The sequence below is a fragment of the Camelus bactrianus genome, chromosome 27, assembly GCF_048773025.1.
Source record: "Camelus bactrianus isolate YW-2024 breed Bactrian camel chromosome 27, ASM4877302v1, whole genome shotgun sequence".
NCBI classification, from domain to species: domain Eukaryota; kingdom Metazoa; phylum Chordata; class Mammalia; order Artiodactyla; family Camelidae; genus Camelus; species Camelus bactrianus.
Window position 1 is genome coordinate 37,186,053 of NC_133565.1, and position 21,378 is coordinate 37,207,430.

The 21,378-nt window shown below is 41.4% G+C and overlaps 1 protein-coding gene across 1 annotated transcript; it reads right to left on the bottom strand.

Annotated features, from left to right (window-relative positions):
• Nucleotides 1-2,394: 2,394 nt before the first annotated feature.
• On the bottom strand, nt 2,395-16,362 carry FEM1B (fem-1 homolog B). Its single transcript, XM_074354181.1, has 2 exons — nt 15,440-16,362; nt 2,395-8,648 (listed from the first exon to the last, which is right to left on the bottom strand). The coding sequence occupies exons 1-2, from the start codon at nt 15,685-15,687 to the stop codon at nt 7,013-7,015; spliced, it is 1,884 nt and encodes a 627-aa protein (XP_074210282.1). The 5' UTR covers nt 15,688-16,362; the 3' UTR covers nt 2,395-7,012.
• Nucleotides 16,363-21,378: the final 5,016 nt, after the last annotated feature.

Consider the following 21,378-nt stretch of genomic DNA (forward strand, 5'->3'; position numbering starts at 1 on the left):
ACTGGATCTGTAGATTGGCTTCTGTAGTGTGGCCATTTTGATAATGTTGAGTCTTCCAGTCCAAGAGCACAGGGTATCTTTCCATTTCTTTGTATCATCTTCAATTCCCTTCATCAATGTTTTACAGTTTTCAGAGTATAGGTAACCTCCTTGGTTAAGCTTATTTCTAGGTATTTTGTTGTTTTTGATGCAATGGAAATGTTTATGACAGTTACCAAGTTCTGGTTTTTGAAGTGAAAAAAAAAAAAAGTGAATGAAGGGCCACAAATGGGAAAATATCCTTTTTTGTGGGTGAGTTGTATTCTGTTACGTATGTATGATGCATATTATTTATCGATTCATCAGTTTATGCGCACTTAGGATGCTTCCATATCTTGGCAATTATAAATAATGTTGCTGTTAATAGCGAGGTGTATGTATCTTTTTGAATTAATGTTTTTGTTTTTCTTGGATATATGACTAGGAGTGGAATTGCTGGGCCATATATGATGGTTCTATTTTTAGGTTTTTGAGAAACCTCCATATTGCTTTCCATAGTGGCTACATGAACAATGTACGGGGGTTCCCTTTTCTCCACATCCTTGCCAACATTTGTTATTTGTGTTCTTTTTGATACTGGCCATTCGGCAGGTGTGAGATGACATCTCATTGTGATTTTGATTTGCTTTTCCCTGATATTAGTGATGTTGAGCAACTTTTCATGTTCCTGTTGGCTATCTGCATTTCCTCTTTTGGAAAAATGTCTATTCAGTTCTTTTGCCCATATTTTAAATGGGTGAGTTGGTTGGTTGTTTGCTTTTTAATTGAGGTACCGTTGATTTAAAATGTTGTGTTAGCTCCTGGTGCACAGCATGGATGGACTTGGAGGGCATTATGCTGAGTCAAACGAGTCAGAAAAACAAGTACTGTAAGACATCACTTACATGTGGAATCTTAAAAAATACAACAAACTAGTGAGTATAACAGAAAAGAAACAGACTCACAGATGGAGAGAAGAAACTAGTGGTGACCAGTGGGGAGGGGGAGGGGCAAGATGTGGGTGGAGGACTAAGAGGTACAAACTATCAGGTGTAAAGTAAGCTACAGGGACGTACTGTACAACACGGGGAGCACAGCCAATACTTTATAATAACTATAAATGGAGTATGACCTTTAAAAATTGTGAATTACTATACTGTATACCTGTGACATATAATTTGTACATCAACTATACCTCAATTTTAAAAATATGATACTATACAATAAATACATAGATTAAAAAATAAATAAATTCCAGGTAGATAAAAGATTTAAACCAAAGAAGAAGAGAGGGAAGAGGATGAGGAGGGAAAAAAAGGAAGAGGAGGGAAGCAAGAAGTGGGAGGGAAAAGCCATAAAAGCACTAGGAGACGACACGGGTCAAAAAGACGTACGAGCTTGGAAAGGAGACAGCTTCACGGGCAAAATACAAAGTCCAGTAGACATGAGAACTACTGTATTTAAAGTCAAAAAACAAACTACAAGCTGTAACATGTAACAGAGGAAGTTTCCTTAAACTTCCAAGGAATTTCTAACAAGTAGCAAGAAAAAGACCACAATGCAAAGTCAAACAGAAGAAATACAAAAGGTCAGTAAATATATGTCAATATTATTCATAGAAGGAACACAAATCAAAACAATGAAATACTATTTTCTATTAATCATCTTGGCAAAAACTAATTAGGTAATATTTGATGTCACCAAGGATGTAGGGAGATGGAAGGCAACTGGATCACCTGTTGAGATATTAAAAATTAGTCACTAAACCAAAAGTTCCAGTGTTAGAAATGAACTTGTTCTATGAATATAGTACACAAGGATGTTTACTGAAGCAGTATTCGAAATATCAATAAATTGAAAACTTAAAAGTCCAACTGTAAGTTCTGGTTAAATAAATGTTAAGTCCATCCACAGAATTAAATGCTATTGTAAGTTTTTTTATAAAATCTATCTATCTATATGTGTGTGTGTGTATATATATATATGTCTATATATATATATATAGACATATATATATATGTCAAAGTGAAAAAAACCTCCAAGATATATATTAAGTGAAAAAGACAACCAATAGTGTAAGAAAGGTAAAAGTCCATTTGCAGTTAAAAAAATGAAAAGGAGAAAAAAATACACATATGCACAAAAAATTTCTGAGAAGCTACTCAAAAAACTAGTGAGAGCTCTCTGAAGAGTCCAAATGGGAGGCATGGAGAGATGAAAAGGGATCTTTTGTTATTTTTACAATTTGAATTTTTCTTTTCAATCTTAATTTTTCCCCATGCACATGTATAACTTGGTAACTTTTCAAAAATGAATTCAACAAAAGATCATCTATAACTAAGGCACACTGAACAATAAAGACAACAGACTTCAAGGTAGTTTTTTCCAAACATTTACTGAACACAAACACCATTTTTTCCTTTTACATAGCAATATTGTTAGTTTTAAATTAGTTGGGCTGTTACGACTGTCAATTACCACGAAATTAAAAATGATTCTACATGTCAAACTCAAATAGAAAATGTCATGCAATATATAAATCACTAACAGACCTCTGGTGCAGTCAGCAAGTTTACTATGTTTATTAAAGTCACGTAAATGATTTGACAAAAGTGCACAGCAGAATGACATCACTGGTTTGTTATAAATCACAGTGGACTACCAGAGTACAACAATGTAGTTCCTCTACATGGAGGACTGCAGGCTGGGGTGAATATTATAAAGGACAGGATCTTTCAACACATTAAGCCAGTAAGATTTTTCTCCCCAACTATGTACCTCTTTAAAGATTGGTTAGCAAAGCTGAGGTTTTCCCCTCATCTTTTCTCCTCTATCAATTACTAAGCAACAACAACAAAAAGCCATGCATGGATTTTACAACACCTGATAAAAAAGAAAAGCAGATACAAAACCTTGTTCACTTCATCACTTGGCAAAACTTGCATCTTCACTCTTTCATTTTTCTGATTAGGCCACTCATCACCCGACTCACCCCCAAAGGAAAAGCTGTTAATAAATTTAGTGATACTCACCCCTGCACACATATCAAGATACACTCCCCATATCCACCAAGTCTGTGTCCCTTCCCTACACATTAACAACAATGAACACACCACAAACCTAGGACTAGAGACCACATTTAATTTACAGTTTTGAAAATTATTATCTATCACCACTATCCATGTAGTATGTATTTCTGATCCCATATTTTGGGGGAGAAGATACTGTACAAAGCAGCCCATCTGAAGATTCGGGCGAATCTGCCAGGAGTGTCTGAGAAAGCCCAGCAACGTGCTACACACATTAGGAGCTCTCTACTTCCCAGAGAGGGGATCCAGAGCGGGCTGTGCATTTTCAGAGTAGGAGTGAACACACAGCTTCAAATCTATGGACTAGTAACTTTCCACAGAGCAAAAGGCAGAGTTTGTTTTCTTTAACCCATTTTAATGTCATAGTGTAGTCAGTGAGGAAAATGGTGTAGTCATCTGTATATTGACACATCTGGCTAGCCTGAAAAGGAACATTTAAGATTTTTACAGAAAATCTACCATAAGAACAAGTCCTTTATACTTTTATCCATCTACTCACTAGTTTGATCACTGGCTGCTTCTAAAACCAGCAAACTGTAATCCAAGGACCAGCAACTCACTCCTCACCCAACCTCATCCCAAAAAGAACTGCTTCTGCTTGAATAATCCAAAGTGGCCTTATTCCTAAAGTAGCTGCTTCAACTGAGGTGGAGACTGGTAACAGGGTATTGTTCCCTTGGGATTTTAATTTTCAAGAACACTTGCCAAATGCAGAGACTTAAGGAGTGGCTGCCCCCAAATCATATTTTACTTCAAACAGTGCTATCATACCTAAGTTTCTCATAATTACCAGTTATTAATCAACTATTTGTGTAGTGAAATAAAACCCTTCCCATAAATAAGCAAGACTAAAGTTTGCTTTTTGGTTTGTTTGTTTATAATTCACACAGCAAAGAACCTTAAGGTAGCTGGACTGTGGCCTGCCAGAGCAATCCAGGGTAGAAAATGACTATGTTGTGTCAGAATTCTGTCAGAAACTTCCCCCATCTTTGTCAGTTGAGGAGATGGATTTGCTGCCCATTCCTTGAATTAGTTATCTAAACTCAAGAGTTCAGTTTTCTCAACCCAGGTTTCACATGCTTTGCGCCCAGGCATTCATCCACCTGGGCCTCTAATTCAACCAAATTCTTATGACAATTACTGAGGAAGACCAAGAAGTTTTGACTGAACGTGTAATTATCAAGGAAGACTTGCAATCCACAGCATAATTCTACCAACAGTAGACATAAAATGACAAAAGTGGCTAGAAAACGGCAGTCGCCTGGAGCTCTCAGCTGAGACAGAGCCATCACCTCTCTTACCTAATTTCCTTAAAACAAAACAAAACGTAAGTTTGGGAAGGGTTTGACTAAAGGTATTTTAAAGTAATTCTACCAAAAACAAATAAAAAAACAGGCATGTAGATTGCTTGTTTCAAAAATGGTTTTATACAGGTGTTTCACAATACACATTTGAATTTATTTTACAAGATGGAATTAGATCCTTAGCAATATAGTGCACAATGTACTGCTATATTATAGTTGATGAAACAAACAAAACAAACCTCAGTTACCATTAGCAGGGTTTATAGTCTATTCCACTGTCTTCAAAAATTTTCTCCAGTTGTGTCAGCATTTCAATCAGCAGTTTTACTCTCTCCAGCATTCAGTCCTCCCTTCTCAAAAACACTGAGTGTCATTAAATTTTGATGTCTGAATATGTACAGATAATCATTATCCTCATTTTATAGGTAAGTTAATAGCTACAACAGTTCTGGTCCTGGGTAGCCAAAGGGATGAAATGGTTTCTAAAACATGCAGCATTATCTGATGCTTTAAGTTTTGGTGTTTAAAAATCATATGCATTAGTCATGGAAGCAAGTAAATACCAAGTATCACAGCCGAATAAGCAGGCCTTGAAGTCTGAGAACACAGGGTCCGATCCGAGCCGGGGAAAGGGCGTGATTCACTCACCTGGAGGACGTGCACTTCCTCTTTCAGGCCACGAGGGTTGCCAAGAGCACAGTACAGTAGTCCCCCTGACTCACACCAGGAGGACCAAGGCCAGCCATTTTTAAATTAGGGCTCATTCAAATACTTGCCTTTAAGCCTTCCTAAAAACCTTCCTTTTTCAAACCTCAGATTAGGAAAACAGAAACATATTACCATGACAGAATTTACCATCAAAACATTACTAACTGAAGCAAGAACACACGTGAAGCGTAACTACAGCAGCAGTGTAAGTATCCTGCATTCTGGGGGGGGGGGGGGGGGAAGGTTCCAAAGTCCCCCCAGCCATCCCCTCCCATCCTTCAAAGTATTCCACTTCATGGGGTATCTCTATTTAAGGCCCTAGGTGCTGATTTTGGTTTGGTCATTACATTTTATACTGATCCAACTGCAACCTTCTTCTTACACTTTACAAAGCAATATCCATACATAAAATGTTAACTGAAACTTTACAAGTTTTTTTTTTTGTTTGTTTATAGCTGATGTTGCTACATCATTATAATGCTTTTCATTAAAGAAAAAAGCCACAGGTCTTCACTTACAGTCCATGCACTATGGGTAGCTAAGGCATTCATTTGGCACTAGAGAGAAAAATACAGATATACCTAATTTTACTTTCTTTATCACTTTTAACATCAATAGAAGTAAGTGTGTACCCTTTTTGAATTTCTGTGATGCTTAAAGGATAATCACAGAATATTACTTTAGTCTGACAGTAAAAATGTTGCCATGAAAATAAAACAAAGAAACAAAACTTCTGTACAGCCTGTCAGAGTAAGCGACGTTATGTGGTTCAAAATCTGCTGCTCTCAGACAGAAGTATCTTTCAAAATGGCATTGTGAATTATTTTCATCATCAAAAACATTGAATTCCTTACACCACACTATTGATTTTTCTACTTCTTATCACAGACTAAATAAAGGGACAAAATTAAAAATATCCTGGCTCCTTCTCACCTGTCATAAACACCTTCTTAGGGAGGCACAAATAATGCCCTTTGAAAAGTAGTTTCCAATTTTAAAAGATACCACACAGGAGGAAAGGGAGAAGGGGACAAGAAATAAAACATGTAACTATATTACGACAATTTGTTTCATCAGAAAACACAGCATTCATTCTGTTTACATGTCTATGAGTTGAGTTAGATGCAGACTGCTGCAATTTAGATTACATTAATACAGAGACAAATTTTAGAATCCAAGCCTAAAGGCAAACAGTCCATCAATATTCTCTGAAAAGTTGCTTTAAAATTACTAAACTTTGTGTGTACCACCCAGCATAATTCAACAATTTCAATGGATTTAACTTTATAAATTAGTAACTATTATTAGCACATTTTTCAGATTAATCTGCAGCTATATTTTTTAAAATCCTCCTGATGGTATAATGTGTTATATCACTTCACATAAATAATGGAAGAGTGAAAACTACCTATAGCAGTTTGGCATGTGCAGAACATTTGGAAATTCCATTACTTTTAATGTTCCTTTTAGTTATTTTTCTTCATGGAATCCACAGAATTGCTGCAAGGATAACAGGCTGACACGGGACCAACAGAAATACCGTTGTAGTCTGTTTTTTGTTAAACATTATCAATTTCCAATCATAAATGTCCCTTGTCACATAAACAAAATGTTATGCTCCTTAAAAAAAGAAAGAAGGAAAAATAGGTGAGTGACCAATATCCAAACACCTTAGATTATAGTTACACCTAAACAATGTGGCTTTGTTTAAAGTGTATTTGACATCAATCACCATATGAGGCAAGATGGCCAAATACAGAACTAAGGAAGGACAGGGAGGGAGGGAGGGTGGTGGAAAGAAAAGCAGAATCTATGAACACGTAATTCTATTGTCTGTGATTAAAGTCCTTTACTTTTTAGCACCACATTAAACGATTTTACATATCCAGTCACTTAATGAAATCCAACAAACTCTTCAAGAGTTCTGGGGATCTGGTCTTGATAGTTAATGTCATTAGCCCGAACTGCCCGGGCAGCCAGGCACTTGAGACTCATCTTCATTTGAGTTTTAAGTAGTATTTCTGAGACCCCAGTTGTACTTTTGTCTAGCGGAGTCTTATTCTGTTTATTGGTCATGTCGGTGTGAGCGCCAGCTTCCACTAGGCTAATGATGATAGAGTGCAAGGTCAAAAAATCGCTGATGGGCCTGTTGTACTGAACGATAATGTGAAGGGCGCTGTTGCCTTCATTGTCCACAGCATTCACCTCCGCACCACAGTCCAGCAGGAGCTTCGTGACAAGCGCGTTGGGAAAGCTGCAGACGTCGTTGGTGTGGAAATCATCGACTGGGGTATTGGAGTTGACAGCAAGGTGCAGCAAGGTGAAACCCTCCCGAGTTCTAGGATCAAGGTGGATTAGGTTGTAGATCTGCTTGTTAATTTTGCACTGGTCTTCCTCACTGCACTGTGTTTTGGTGGAGATGCACACTAAATACAGAAAGGTGTAGAGATTACATTCATAATTGTCCATAGCATTGTGGACGTCAGCATCTGGAATACTTTTTACTCTGTTCATACTTTGTTCTATTTCCAAAACACTGCATCTCAAAACACATTCTATATCTGGGGCCTTCACAGTTTCATTCAAATGTATCATCTGTGAAAAAACTTGGGCAAATCGAAGAAGATCCTTATGGGTATTCCTGTTACCTTTCTGTCTGAGGTGCAGGGCATGAAGCCACAACTTGATACACTGTTCAAACTCCATGTTATCCGCATACACAGCTCCCCGGTAAATGATGGGATGGGAAACATCAATGTTGTCGGCACCTAAAATCCGTTCCCGAACTATAAGGCCTTCCATGTGAAGAGCATCTCTGTCTTGCCGAATGGATTCCAGTTCCTGAGGATTTCTACACTCAGTCCTATTCCCATAAGCGTGGATTGGTGGGAGAACCTCTTTCTCAAGAATGTTATCACCATCCTGAAACCTCTCCAACATGGCTAAGTATAAATAGTGGTAAGTCTTCACGATGTCATAGTTCTCACGGTCATTTGCAAAAGAGGCACCCAAGAGCTCCAAAGCTTCAATCCGACTTCTTCGGTCACAATCAGCGTGGGAGAGCAACAGCTCGACAACGTCAGCTTTGCAGCTTTCAGCAGCTACTTTTAACGGCGTCATCCCGTGGCCGTTCACTACTATGGCGGCGCGCCATTTTATCAGCTCTTTCACGATGTCTATGTGCCCGGCTTCAGCTGCAAAGTGCAATGCTGTGGCTCCACAATGTGCTTTAGCGTTGGGATCGGCACGTTGCTCTAAAAGGTATCTGACCACGTCAGTGTGGCCCTTATATGCTGCAATCATTAGGCAGGTGTTGTCATACTTGTTGGCAATGCTGATGTTGGCGTTATTTTCAACCAAGTATTTCACAATGTCCAATCTGCCATCGAAGCATGCTGCCCGCAGCGGGGTCGAGTTAGTGACTGTGGTGTGGTTCACGTTGGCTCCATGACTGACGAGAAGCTTAACCACTTCAAAATGACCTGCTCCCGCTGCACACCAAAGAGCGGTGGCACCGTCAATGACATACCTATTCATGAAAAGAACACACAGTTAGAAAATAGAGGTCACTTGCCCTAACAAAAATTTAAACCCCGACCAAAACCTCAATCTACAGAGCATTAGTAAAACATTCGTTTTGGTGAAAATAAAATCAGGTAATTTAAGTAAAGCATTTTGCGTAGTACTTACACTTAGTATAAGCTCAATAATTAACTATTATAGTTATTACTAAAGTGTAAAAACCTAAAAAAAAACCCTCTAACTTTCTCCTAGCAAAAGTAAATTTCAGAAAACAAAGAGGAAATGTACGGTGCTTTGTAACTTCTTTACTACCAAGCTGATTCACAGGCCCTCAAGGGCACAGTGTGTTCCTCCTTTTCAGCATCCCGCAGGGACCACAGTTTCTGTCAATATATCAGTAAGAAAGCCACCCCAATCTCTGCACTAACACTGTGTTAGAAACTGCTAAAATGTATGTAGAAATACAAAGGACCAAGAACAACCAAGATAATCTTGAAAGAAAATGTTGAAGAACAAAATACAGTAATTAAGATCGTGTATCACTGGTATTAGGATAAATATATCAACAAAACAACAACCAAAAAAACAAAAACAAAAACAAAAACCCCTCCAGAAATAGATTCACACATACAAGGTCACAGATTTATGACAAAAGCGCCATTGAAATTCATACAAAGTATAGTCTTTTTCATAAATAGGGATGAAGCAGCCGCTAGGTACCTGTTTGGAAAAAAAAATTAAATTTGACTCTACACACAAAAATTTGAGAAGTGTGAAAAGCTAAACAATAAAAGCTTCTAAGAAAAAAACAGACTATCTTCATGACCTTGGTTCAATGATGATTTCTGAAACATAATGCAAAAACAAAAAGCACAAAACATAAAAGAAAAAAATGATTCATTAGACTTCACTAAAATTAAAAACTTCTTTTCATCAATAGACACTGTGAAGAAAGTGAATGGGCAATCCACTCACTGGAAGAAGACACGTGCAATGGATTTATCTGACAAATCACTAAAAAGGCGAACAACCCAATTTAAAAAATGGATGAAGAGACTGATCAAGTATACTTCACAAAAGATATTTAAATGACCAATAAACATATGAAAAGATATTCAAGATAATTACTCACCAGGGAAATGCAAACTAAAACCAAGAGTTACCAATACACACTCACTGGAATAGCTAAAATTAATACTGACATGACAATACCAAGTGCTGGCCAGGATGTGGAGCAGCTTACTCTCACTGCTAATGGAAATTGGTAGTGGGAACATAATTTGGTTCAAACACTTTGGGAAAACTGTTTGATGATAACTATTAAAGTTAAACATACACCACTCCTATGACCCAGCAGTTACACTCGGTATACTGAAGAGAAATGGATGCAAATGTCCACCAGAGGATCTATACAAAAAAGTTCATAGCAGCTTTATTAGTAAGAGTCAAAGACCAGAAACAACCAAAGTATCAACAGAATAAATAAACTGCCATACATTCATATAATGGAATACTACAAAGCAACAAACAAACAAACTACTGATACATGGAACTCCACAGATGAATCTCATAGATATTCTGTTAAGCAAAAAGAAGCCAGATAGCTGACACAACATTGTAAACTGACTATATACTTAAAAAAAAAAAAAATATATATATATATATATATATGTATATGTAAAGCCAGATGGAAAAGAGTACATTGTATGATTCCATTTATAGGAAGTCCGGTATAGACAAAACTAATCTATGGTGATAGAAGTCAGAATAATCATGACTTCTGGGAGGGGAAAGGGGAGAAAATGATGGGAAAGGGGAGAAAATGATAAGAAAGGGCCCAAGGGATAGTTTTTGAGTGACATAAATGTTCTGCATGTTGATTTAGAAGGTAATTACTTGGATGTAAACATATTAAAATTTTATAACATTGTACACTTAAGATTTACACACCTTACTAGATGTTATACCTTAACTATAAATAGATATAATTTTAAAAAGAGGCACAAATCAATTTAAAGAAAAATTTTAAACACAAAAACCTAATACATACTTTCAATGTGCCAAGCACTATATTAAGTGCCTATATGCAGTATATCTCATTTAATTCTCTTAACTTTTTTCCCAATAACCCTATAAGGTAGATGCTATTATTATGCCCATTTTACAGATACATAACTAAAAGGCTTACATGAGATTAAAAGTACAGAAGTACTTTTGAAATTATATAATGCATCAAATGTAAGGAAACATAGTATGTGTCACTGTTCAAACATTTGTTTCCATTCCAAAAGCTTTAAAAAACGTATTAATATAATCTATCAAAAAATTAATACACAGTTAATAATATAGTTATATTTACATGGTTACAATGTTTCCTTGTACTCTTAAAAAATATAAAACTGTTACATGCCAGGAACATGAACCTAAACTAAATAAAAACTCAACAAATGTTACATTAAAATAAGCATTCACATACATTATCTTTAACTCTTGCAATAACCATACAAGATAAATAGGACCCCCATTTTAAAGATGGAGGAAAAAAAGAGACCACAAGTGATTAAAATATTTCTCTGGTCTCAAATTTCCAAGAATTAATTAAGAGTAAAAATTAAATTACAAGTATATACTTCACTTGATTTTTATAATTGTTTAATACTTTTCCTGATGTAATCTAATTTCCATTTCCCATATAGAGATGTGACAGGAGCATAAAAAGAAGTTTCAATTACGTGTTTATACTGAGGCCATTAAAAATTTTAAGTAGTTTATGACAAAAAAATTTCACTGCATAACGTATTATAGAATGATTATTCCTTCAGAAACATTAGCCTTAGTGATTTTTTAAATGTCTACATCTAAACAAGAATATTAAACAGATTAAAGGGAATTATAATCCTAACATCTATGACATTTCTTTGTCCATAAAATACAGCTAAAATTATAGCCATTTATAATAGCAAACAAAATAGCAAGCATTTATAACAGAAAATAAATAAAAATATAATCAAATTAATGCAATATTTACTTAATGCCTATGGGAGAAGCACTATAAAACAATGATATTTCTAGACTCAATCTAAAATTGCAATCCAAACTATTACGTATTTCATCTTAAAAATCAAGGAATTTTAATCTGTTATTCGCCTTTTTAAACAAAATATATGCATCAGACGATGGAAACATTTCACAATAAAAGGTAACATTTCTGATCACAAAACTAAGTTCATCTATCTCCTTAAATAAAAATGTCTGACTCAAGTACTTGAAATGGAAATAAAAAATTCACTAAATGTAAATGACCAGCACTTTATTTTAACCAAAGCCCTTAAAATCATTTATTAGATCAAAAGTAGTTCCTTGCTACGTATACTGGAAGTGACTTTCTGAATGAAGTCAAATTACGCTGTGCCCCTATGCCTTTCCTCTATCTGGACACTTATTAGAAGTATCAGTACTAGCGCTGACTTTTAAAAGCAAGAGCACTCAACAAAAAGCCTCAGAATTCCCAGAGGTCCTGTTCTGCTTCCCATCCGTGTCAGCAAACCTGTTCTAGGACAAGAGTTCCCCACAAACTCTGGCACAGAGCAGTCAGGCCCTCAGAACTCAAGCCAGCACAATATTCCAGGGTCACATGACACCCTCCTCTGTTCTGTTCCATTTCTATAACATTCTCAACAGCTTCCCATTCTCTAAAGGTTCTTCTTTCTTCACGCTCATCTAACTTTTCTTCTTATCTGTTCATCTATGTCAATTTTGGTCTTTACACAGTAAGCCATAAATAAAATAATCTCAAATGTTACTCCAAAAAGTATATAAGGACTCAGATATCCGTATGGGCTTAATCTAGGTGGGTGGTCCCCTCCCCCTTGAGGCTCTACTCTGAGTACACTTTAGTCTTCTAAGGTATACCTTTTTTAAATAAGTGATTTATTTTAATGTCTGTGTGTGCGTGTTGTCTCTCTCTCTCTCTCACACACATACACACACACACACACAAAATGTATCATATCAAACCCATAATTACACAGATGCCGCTTCTTAGGATGAAGCTAAGAAGTGAGACTTAAGAAAAAAAATAGCAGGCAAATAACAGGATAGGTGGTGAACGATTTGGCAAAAAATTGTCAAGATGGTATATAAGCTACTGAAAATTAAGAAAACATTCATCTACTTCAGCACACTTGGAACCTGTCTGTCCCCATCCGGCCACGGGTCTCAAGACCAAGGGAATCTAAAGAAAAGTCTCGCTAAGTGCCTCTCAAAGGCAGTCCCCAAGGGTTGAGTGAACTTCATATTACTAACACCTCGCTCAGACTAACATTTTCACAATGTCTGGAATGAATGCAAAGTGAAATAATGACATTTGCAAGTAATACTCTCTTCATCTATTTCTGAAATGCCTAAATGACTGGAACGAAATGCAAAATAATCTCACAGAGTGAGTGGAGTGAGTGTTTAGAAAGGTGGCCATGAATTTCAATTCTGCTCTTTTGTTAATTATCTGTAAGCTCCTCTAAAGTAGAAACTTTACATTTTTTTCCCCTATATCTTCCATATCTTCCATGGCACAGGGCTGGGCCCTTCATAGGCCTTTAATAAGTTAAAAAAAAAAAAAAAAAACTAAACTATTTTGACATAGCAGCTAATAAGTTCATACTTGTAATAATCCATAAACAAAAAAGATAGCTTGAAGAAGGCTCATACAAAATCTCAAGTGATAGAAATGTTTGTGTTTACAGTCCCGCCATTGACTCTTCATATTTTACACAAGGATCGTCAAAATCTGGTCTCTACCTCACTCCAACCTCCCGCAGTCTCTTTCTTAATTTCCCAGGCTTGCATCCCTTTCTGCAACTGCACTGAACACTTGTCATTGCAAATGCGCCATGCTGCTGCCCCTCTTCTTCACTTTCTGCTGTCCTTTGAGACTGAGCTCAAACATCACCTCAGCTGTGAAGCCTTCCCTGATTCTCCCAGGCAAAGCCGAGCACTTCCTCTTTCTGTGTTCCCTCAGAAGTCCAAAAGATGCCTAGATGGCATCTGCAATTACTCATTTATGTCTGTTTCTCACACGCCCCCACCCCCCGCCAGATGGTCCTCCTCCGCAGTGGAACAGTATGTTATTCATCTCTGCGCACCCAATCCCTGCCACAGAGCCTGGCACACAGCAGGTGTTCAAAATACGTTTGCTTATTGAACCCCTGAATTTCACTGGGCAAGGCAAGCCACCACACAGGCTCATTGCTACATTTCCGGTCATCTCAAGTTCTCTTAATTGCCGCCCCAAAACATTTTTCTCTTTGATGGTTGAGAAAGAGAAGCAAAACCTTTCCAAATGCTTTAGAAAACTGTTTTTTCTTGCCACTGTTCTCCCTTCATCAGAACAGGCCTCAGCAGGCCCCTCAGCAGCAGTGTCCCTGCAGGTTCCTATCTCCGCGGGCGCCTGGGCCTGCACGACTGGAGCTGCGCTGCAAGTTCAGGGTCATTGTGCCTCACCCCTCCTCTGGGGATAGGGAAGGCCGCGGGAATGCAGGACCGTACAGAGGGGACACAGGAGCCAGCAAGGGAGAACAAATGAGAATCGGACTGCCATCTATGGTTAACATGAAAAAGGCCATCTCCTTAACATCTAGAAAGGTGGTACCAAAGAGTAACCACCACCAGCCGGCCATCACTTCATTAAGATACAATACTCTGAAATACTTGCCTCTCATCTAAAACAGAAGAAAAAGCTCTTCTTATTTCAACCTAAAAAAAGAATCAATCAAAATTCAACAATGCCCTAGTCATCATCAAGAATTTTTTTTTCAGTCAGGTTTCAACCAGTTTTCAATCACCCAAACTAAAGATACATATCTTTATGCTTGGACCACATCTACCTCAAAAGAAAATGCTAGAACAGCTTATGTACTAGTACAAGTCAACAAATGCAATCAATGAAGCAAAATCTTCAGCTGTTATCTGTAAATCAGGTTGTAATCATCTAGCACAGAAAAGATAACGTCAAACCTGACTATCCTGTGTTCAAAATTATCATACCCCAAAATATGTAATATTAAACCCAAAGGGCAGATTTTAACTGTAACAATATGAATTTTTCAACTCCCCACCTGGAATAACAGTAAATTATCACGCTTCCCCACATCATCACAGGATAACATGTAATTTAAGAATGCATCATCTCCTCCTACACCAAGTCCAGTGCCATCTTCACAGCCAACGTATCTACTCCCAGCAACGTGGAAGGGTCAGAATCATGTCCTGGGATGTCTGGCGGCATGACAATTCAAGAAGCTGAAGGTGCTGCTGGTTCTGGGGGCTTGTTTTGACTTTAAGGTCCCACAACTCGCTAAGGGCTTTATCGGACACTCACTTGAAGGGCTAAAAATTGGGTGGCCAAATAGCTTATCAAATAGAGGTCCTCAAAGTTAACTGCTGACCCCGTTTGCTGATCTCGGCTGTAATCCCAGTACTGCTAAAGGGAAACATATGAAAAGGCTGCCACCTCCTCCATACTACTTGTTCACAGACTCTGTACTTATTAGGTATCAAGACAGAAGGTGTGGCTATTTCCCTACGGAGGGGATAAGCGGTAGGGGCCAATGAGGATGAGCAGTGAAACAGGGGATGGAACATTAGGCCTAGAAGATGAAATGGGCCTAATGGGGGCAAGTCAGGAGGTACAAAATGGGAGAAAAGATACCTCCACGAAGCGAGAGAGAGAGGGAGGGGAGGACCGATGAAGTGCTGGGTCCGCGCGCGTTAGGGAGGAGGCTGGAGCTGGGATGTACCTACCCGTCGAAACGGACGGTGCCAGTCTGCTGAGTCTGCACCCGGTAGTGCTCTAGCAGCAAGCGCACCACCTTGGCGTGCCCGTTGCGGGCTGCGATGATGAGGGGCGTGGAGCGCTGCCCTCCCTGCTGGCTGACATAGCCGAGCAGGTAGCGGATGTCGCTCTCAGACCGGTTGAGAAGCAGCGCAGCCAGAGTCAGCACCTTGCCCTCGCTGGCCGCCTTGTACACATAGCCAGCCAGGCCCTCCATGGCCGCCGCCAACTCCAGCACCCGTCTGGTCGCCACCGCTGCTGCCGCCTTGCGCCCCCGGAGGCCGCGTTCGCCAGCGCTTCAAACCCGGGCCCTCACAGCCCATTCAACAGGGGCGGCCGCCGCCGCCGCCGCGCCCAGGCAGCAGCGAAGCCGGGGAGGTGGGCGCGCAGAGCCGGCCGAGCCGCTGGGGCACGTCCGCGATCCCGCCCGGCCGGGAGGAGCGCGCTCAGGGCCGCCCCCGGCGCCCCAGGCACCGGCCGTGGGCCGAGGGGATCTGCATGGCGGCCGCCGCCCCAGGTCTCAGGCCGGACCCCTCCTTCCTGCGGCTGCGACAGGCGCGCGCCCGAGCTACGGGGCGCCGGCAGGTCCCGAGAGGGCCGCGCGCGCCCGGATGGAGAGCGGCGGCCGCGTCTTCCCCGGCCCGGCCCGGCCCGCGGGGCCTAAGGCCCGAAAAGGCCTCTGCCCCGCCTCCGCCCTCCCCGGCTGGAGGAAACCCGCAGGCCCTCGCCCCGAGAAGCGCGGAAGTGCCAGACCCTGTCGATGGCTCCGGCGGCCACGCCTGTGGAGGCCCGCTGAGCGAGGCGGAACGCTCCGGCGGCAGAAACCCCGGACTCGGGGCCGGGAGGAAGGCGGGCCTCCGCATACAGGGCCGGGCGGGGCGGGTAGCGCGGGGACAGTTAAGTGGGGTGTCTCTTCCAAAGCCGACCGGCGGGCAAACGAGGCCCGATGAAGAAAGGTTCTGCTGCACGAAGGCGCCCATCCCCAACTCGGCCCTGGATGTCCTCGTTGCCCTTGACGCCTGGAGCTTCCAGCCCGCCCCCAGTAGGCCCCGGGGGTCCCTAGCCAGGGAAGAGGGACAGCGTGAGGGCGCCGAACCGTTACTACCGATGGGCTAGGGGGCCCGCCCCACTTTACCGTAGGCAGTGCCGGACCCTTCTCAGCCCCTGATTGGGGGACCAGGGAGGGGGTTGTGCGCACCGGGCAGATTCATTTTGGGCACGGGGCGGCGTCTGTGAGCCCTCGAAATGTGGGTGGGCTTTGAGGGCCGGCACCAGGGTCTGAGAAGGGACTGGAAGCCTGGCCTGGCCTCCCTCGAGAGGGGGACTGAGTGTGTGAGAAAGGTCGAGGGAGATGGAGAATTGAAAGGGGCGAGGTACCCTGGGAAGGAAGGCGAGGTCTGTGTTCAGACAGACCAGGACTCTAATCCTGAGCCGACAGCTTGACAACTCGGGTGTTCTCACATACCTCACAAGATTGTTAGAATTTGAAAAGATCGTTTATCCAACGAGTATTAGAGATCTACTATTGCCAGTCTCTGCTTGGCACTAGGGATTCAGTGATAGACCAGACAGACACAGTGCCCCTTCAGGGGCTGTGTTGTGGAGAAAACAGACAACAAACAAGTAAATAAACAAGAGGCAAGACTGGTTGAGTTAGTATCGTTACCATTTGCTATGAAGCAAATGAAATGGAGTGATGGTGGGTTGGGGGGCGGTGCTAATTTCAATGTGAGTGGTCAGATAATGTCTGCACCACAGGTAATGAGAACAGAGGGTATTCGAGGCAGAGGGAACAGATAGTACAAAAGCCCTGAGGGCGGAAGAGTCTTGGTGAGTTCAGAAACAGAGGTCAGTGTGGCTGTGGCTTAGTAGTCCACAGGGAGAGCAATAGGAGGTGAAGTCATCGGGGCGCAGGTCATGTTAGGGCCCCCTGACCCATGGGAAAATGTTAAAATTCTACTCAAGTGTGGTTGGTGGCGTTTGAAGAGTTTAAAACAGGAAAGTGACAAGATATGATTTATGTTTAAAAAAAGATCTGCTGTGTGAAGACTAAATTCTAGTCAGGGAGAGTCAAAGCAGGAAGGCCATTTAGGAGGAAGGGTTTTGGACTAGGATGGTAGGAGTGGAGGTGATGAAGTTTGTGGGGCAGTTACAAAAAAGTACAAGTTCAATACGGAGGTCTTCCTGCATACACCGCCAAGGACAATATCTACCTCCCTCCCCAAGCCCCAGCACACACAGTGGACAATATCTACCACAGAGAAAGAACGAACAAATGTATTTATTTGGTCCCAAGGGAACAGGCTGGGCTCAGCAAGTTCATATAAATTATTTTATTTGAACCCCACCGTTCCAATCCTAGTTGGTGAAGACTTTGTCTCAATTGCAGAGCTATTGGTGGGGGTATGGGTCACTTCTCAAATTCTCGCCTCCATTCTGCAGCACAGTTTATCTATTTTCAGATCTGTACACAGATATTTTTTCCTCCCTTACCGTATTAAACAAAAACAACACTGGAAAGGAGAGCTGAAGATGGGTTTCTGCCACGAGAGTCTCTGAAATGGCTGGTTGTTATCATTCTGGGGCTCCAGGGTTAGAACAAATTCCAGTTCTTGACAGGCTGACCCAGGCTTTTGGGCCTCTGAGCACTAGGCAATGACATATTCAGATGTGTGACCTGAAGGCTCCCATTGCAACTGATTTACTTCCCAGGCTCTGTGAGCACCCGGGCTCCTCATATTCTCTCCCTCTCCCTGTCCCTCTCCCTCCCTACCTCCCTCTCCTTGCAGCCTTTTGCCCTGCATCATTCTTTTCACACGCAGCCTTTTGAAGAAAGTGATCCAGACACAGGCCCCTTCTTCCCTTTGGTTTCATTTTCCCAAGGAGAACTGATTTATGCAGCTATTCTTTGCTGATTGAGAAACTTTCTTCTTCCTCTCTCGCCCTTTCGAGATGAACTAGGGTTCATCCTGGTGCTGACACCACAGTCTGGTGGTATAACTGGGTAAGTGCGATTAGGAATGACTGGACCAAGAGCCATGCCAGAGAGGGTCTCAGAACTTGCACTTCTTGGCCTCTTCTCCCAGATGGGAATTCACTTCTGCTCCAGCATCCCAGGGTCAGGAACGTTGGGCTGCTCTTTCCTTCTTCACTTATCAGTTGCTTAGTGTGGGGTTCTGGGCCCCCTTGGTTGCATAATAGCCATTGACTGATTGGAGACTATTTGGTTGCCAGTATTTACCTGGGCTTGGAGGATGATGTTTTTGTGGTCAGATTGGGCAAATCAGAGAGAGGACGTGTAAATAGGACAAGACTGCTTTCCCAAAGGTCAGAGCCCAGAAATAGTTCCTTCTGACCTATTCCCTTCCCCCCTTGACAGAAAGCCACTAAGCAAATGAATGGTAGTAAAAATATAACTGCAAATAGTTATATCCTGTTGGAGATTGTTTTGCTGATGACAATAAATGTCCTTCCACCAGGATAAAAGACAGGACCAACCTCCAGCACTTTTCTTTCTGCTGATTGAATGTGGCCTATGAGCAGAATTAGCAGTACCTTCCATGAAACATTCCTTTTTCCAAGCCATGTCAGCCAGCCCACAGCTCTGAGTCAATGGAGTTTCTCAGATTTTGTATAAAGTGCATTCAAAATGTCATATTTTGAGCACCAGTAAAGATACTTGGTTTAGTCCTACAACCCTCCTCCGTACGCTAATGGAAGAGGATGACTTTTTGCACTGAACAGATCTGGGTTGGACTCCCTTCTCTGTGGGCTAACTGCGGCCTTGAGCAAGTATCTTCATCTGTACAGTGGAGGTAATAATTACTTTCCTTGCAGGGCAGGTGTGATGGTGACACGCAAACTCCTTCCTGAGTCTAGTCCTGCGAAGGAGTGTCTGTCAGTACCTATTAATCTCCCTTTGACCAGCTCGCACCCCACAGTCATACTTCTGTTGTGCCATTAACCTGTTCAAGAAAGGACTTCCCACTCCAATTGCATTTTCCCTGCAGGAATGTGTCTGCCTCTAGACACGCTGGAGAGTAGATCCATAGTATGCAAGGGGCTGGGGAGGGTAACTGACAAGAGTTCAGAAATTCCAACAGAATCACCAAATGAAGACGTCAGGAATCACTGACAACCAGGAAACCACTGACAAGAAGTCTATTAGCCAAGTTTCAGAGGATTGGTGACCCCTGGCCTTTGTCTCCTTTTCCCCTCTCTCCTTGCCTTCCCCTGAAAAGCAGGTGTAATGATTGTCGAAGACAAAACTTAAAATGGATGAGTGGCAGGGAGCTAGTCTGTGTTATTTCCCAAACCAGTTCACCCCTGCCAGATTTTTGGTTTACTAGGAAAGCAGACTGAAATAGATGTGTGTCTTGTTTCTTCTAACCCTACTTCTCCCTGAATCGTGGTACCAGTCAGGTACCCTGGGATTGTAATAACAAGAATAACAATAGCTAGTTCATCCTGAGTGCCCACTATGTGCCAGGCATCAGAGTAGACACTCGACACAGATCAGCAAGTTAAATTTGTGCAAGCATCTGAGGGATCTGCCGTTATTATCATTCCCATTCTTCAGATGAAGAAATTGAGATAGAGATATTGTGTAACTTGCCCATGGCTTCATAACTAGAGTGTGGTAGAATGTCAAGATTTGGACTCTGCCTGTCTAATCCCTGCCTCCTGACCCTGCTACTAGCCTTCTGTAACTCCCTTTGTCCTCCTCTGAATGGCCACTACCCAGCCTGCCCTCTGCAGCTAGGGTCTCACTGGAGGTCCCCATGGATTTCTGTGGTCCTGATCAGTTCACCTGGGCCTGGATGCCAACTAACTGATCTGATCATCCATCCTGTGCTAATGCAGGAGGGCTAGAGGAAATTCTTCCCCAGCTGGCTACTCCCCACAGAGCCTGGACATTCCTTATTCCTACCCAGGAACACAGGTCCAAATCTAAAGCAAATGCTGTCTCATCCTAGAGATCTTCCTTGATTTTGCTCCCCAGAGCTCTTTATCACTTTATACTTCTCGTGGGACCCTTACCTCTTTCTAATAATTACTCTTGTCTGTACAGCACTTTCTAGTCTCCAACATTTTCTGATCCACCCAATCCAGCCCCTGCCTCCTAAGCTTCTTAGCCACCTTCTGTAACTGGGGCAACACTGAGAAGCATGGTGGTTCACTATCCAAGCTCTGGAATCCACTCTGCCAGCACCCTAGCTCCAAGAATTGCTAGCTGTATGATGCTGGACAAATTGTTTATTTAACTCACCAGTCAGTTTTCTTATCTGTGAAATGGGATAATAGTGCTTCTATCTGTTTGTTCTCAGGGTTGGACGAGATAAACACACACACACACACGCAGAGCAAGCAACTCATTAAGTGTTGGCTGCTGTTGTCATTTTCTCACTGAATCCCCACACCCTATAAACAAAGCAAGTCAGTTCTTGTCATCAGTAAAAATGCGTTTAAACCAGATCATCTGTACGCTCTCTGCCAGGTCCATCAAGCTCTGATTCTATCATGAATCATGGTTATTTATGGACACATCTTAGCTCTTCTGTGCCACAGTAACCCTTAAAGGTGCAGCCCTTAACAGAGGGCCTTGTATATAGTTGGCTGTCTTGCCAGGTTTGTTTTAATGCATAGCAATACTCCCTCCCCTATCCAAGCAGTGGGATGAACGAATGAGAAATTTCTGCATAGCTTTTATTTAATTTATTTTTTAATTGAAGTACAGTCAGTTACAATGTGTCAATTTCAGGTGTATAGCACAGTGTCCCAGGCATGCATATACATACATATTTTTGTTTTCATATTTTTTTCATTAAAGGCTATTGCAAGATACTGAATATAGTTCCCTCTGCTATATAGAAGAAATGTGTTTTTTAAAATCAATTTTTATATAAAG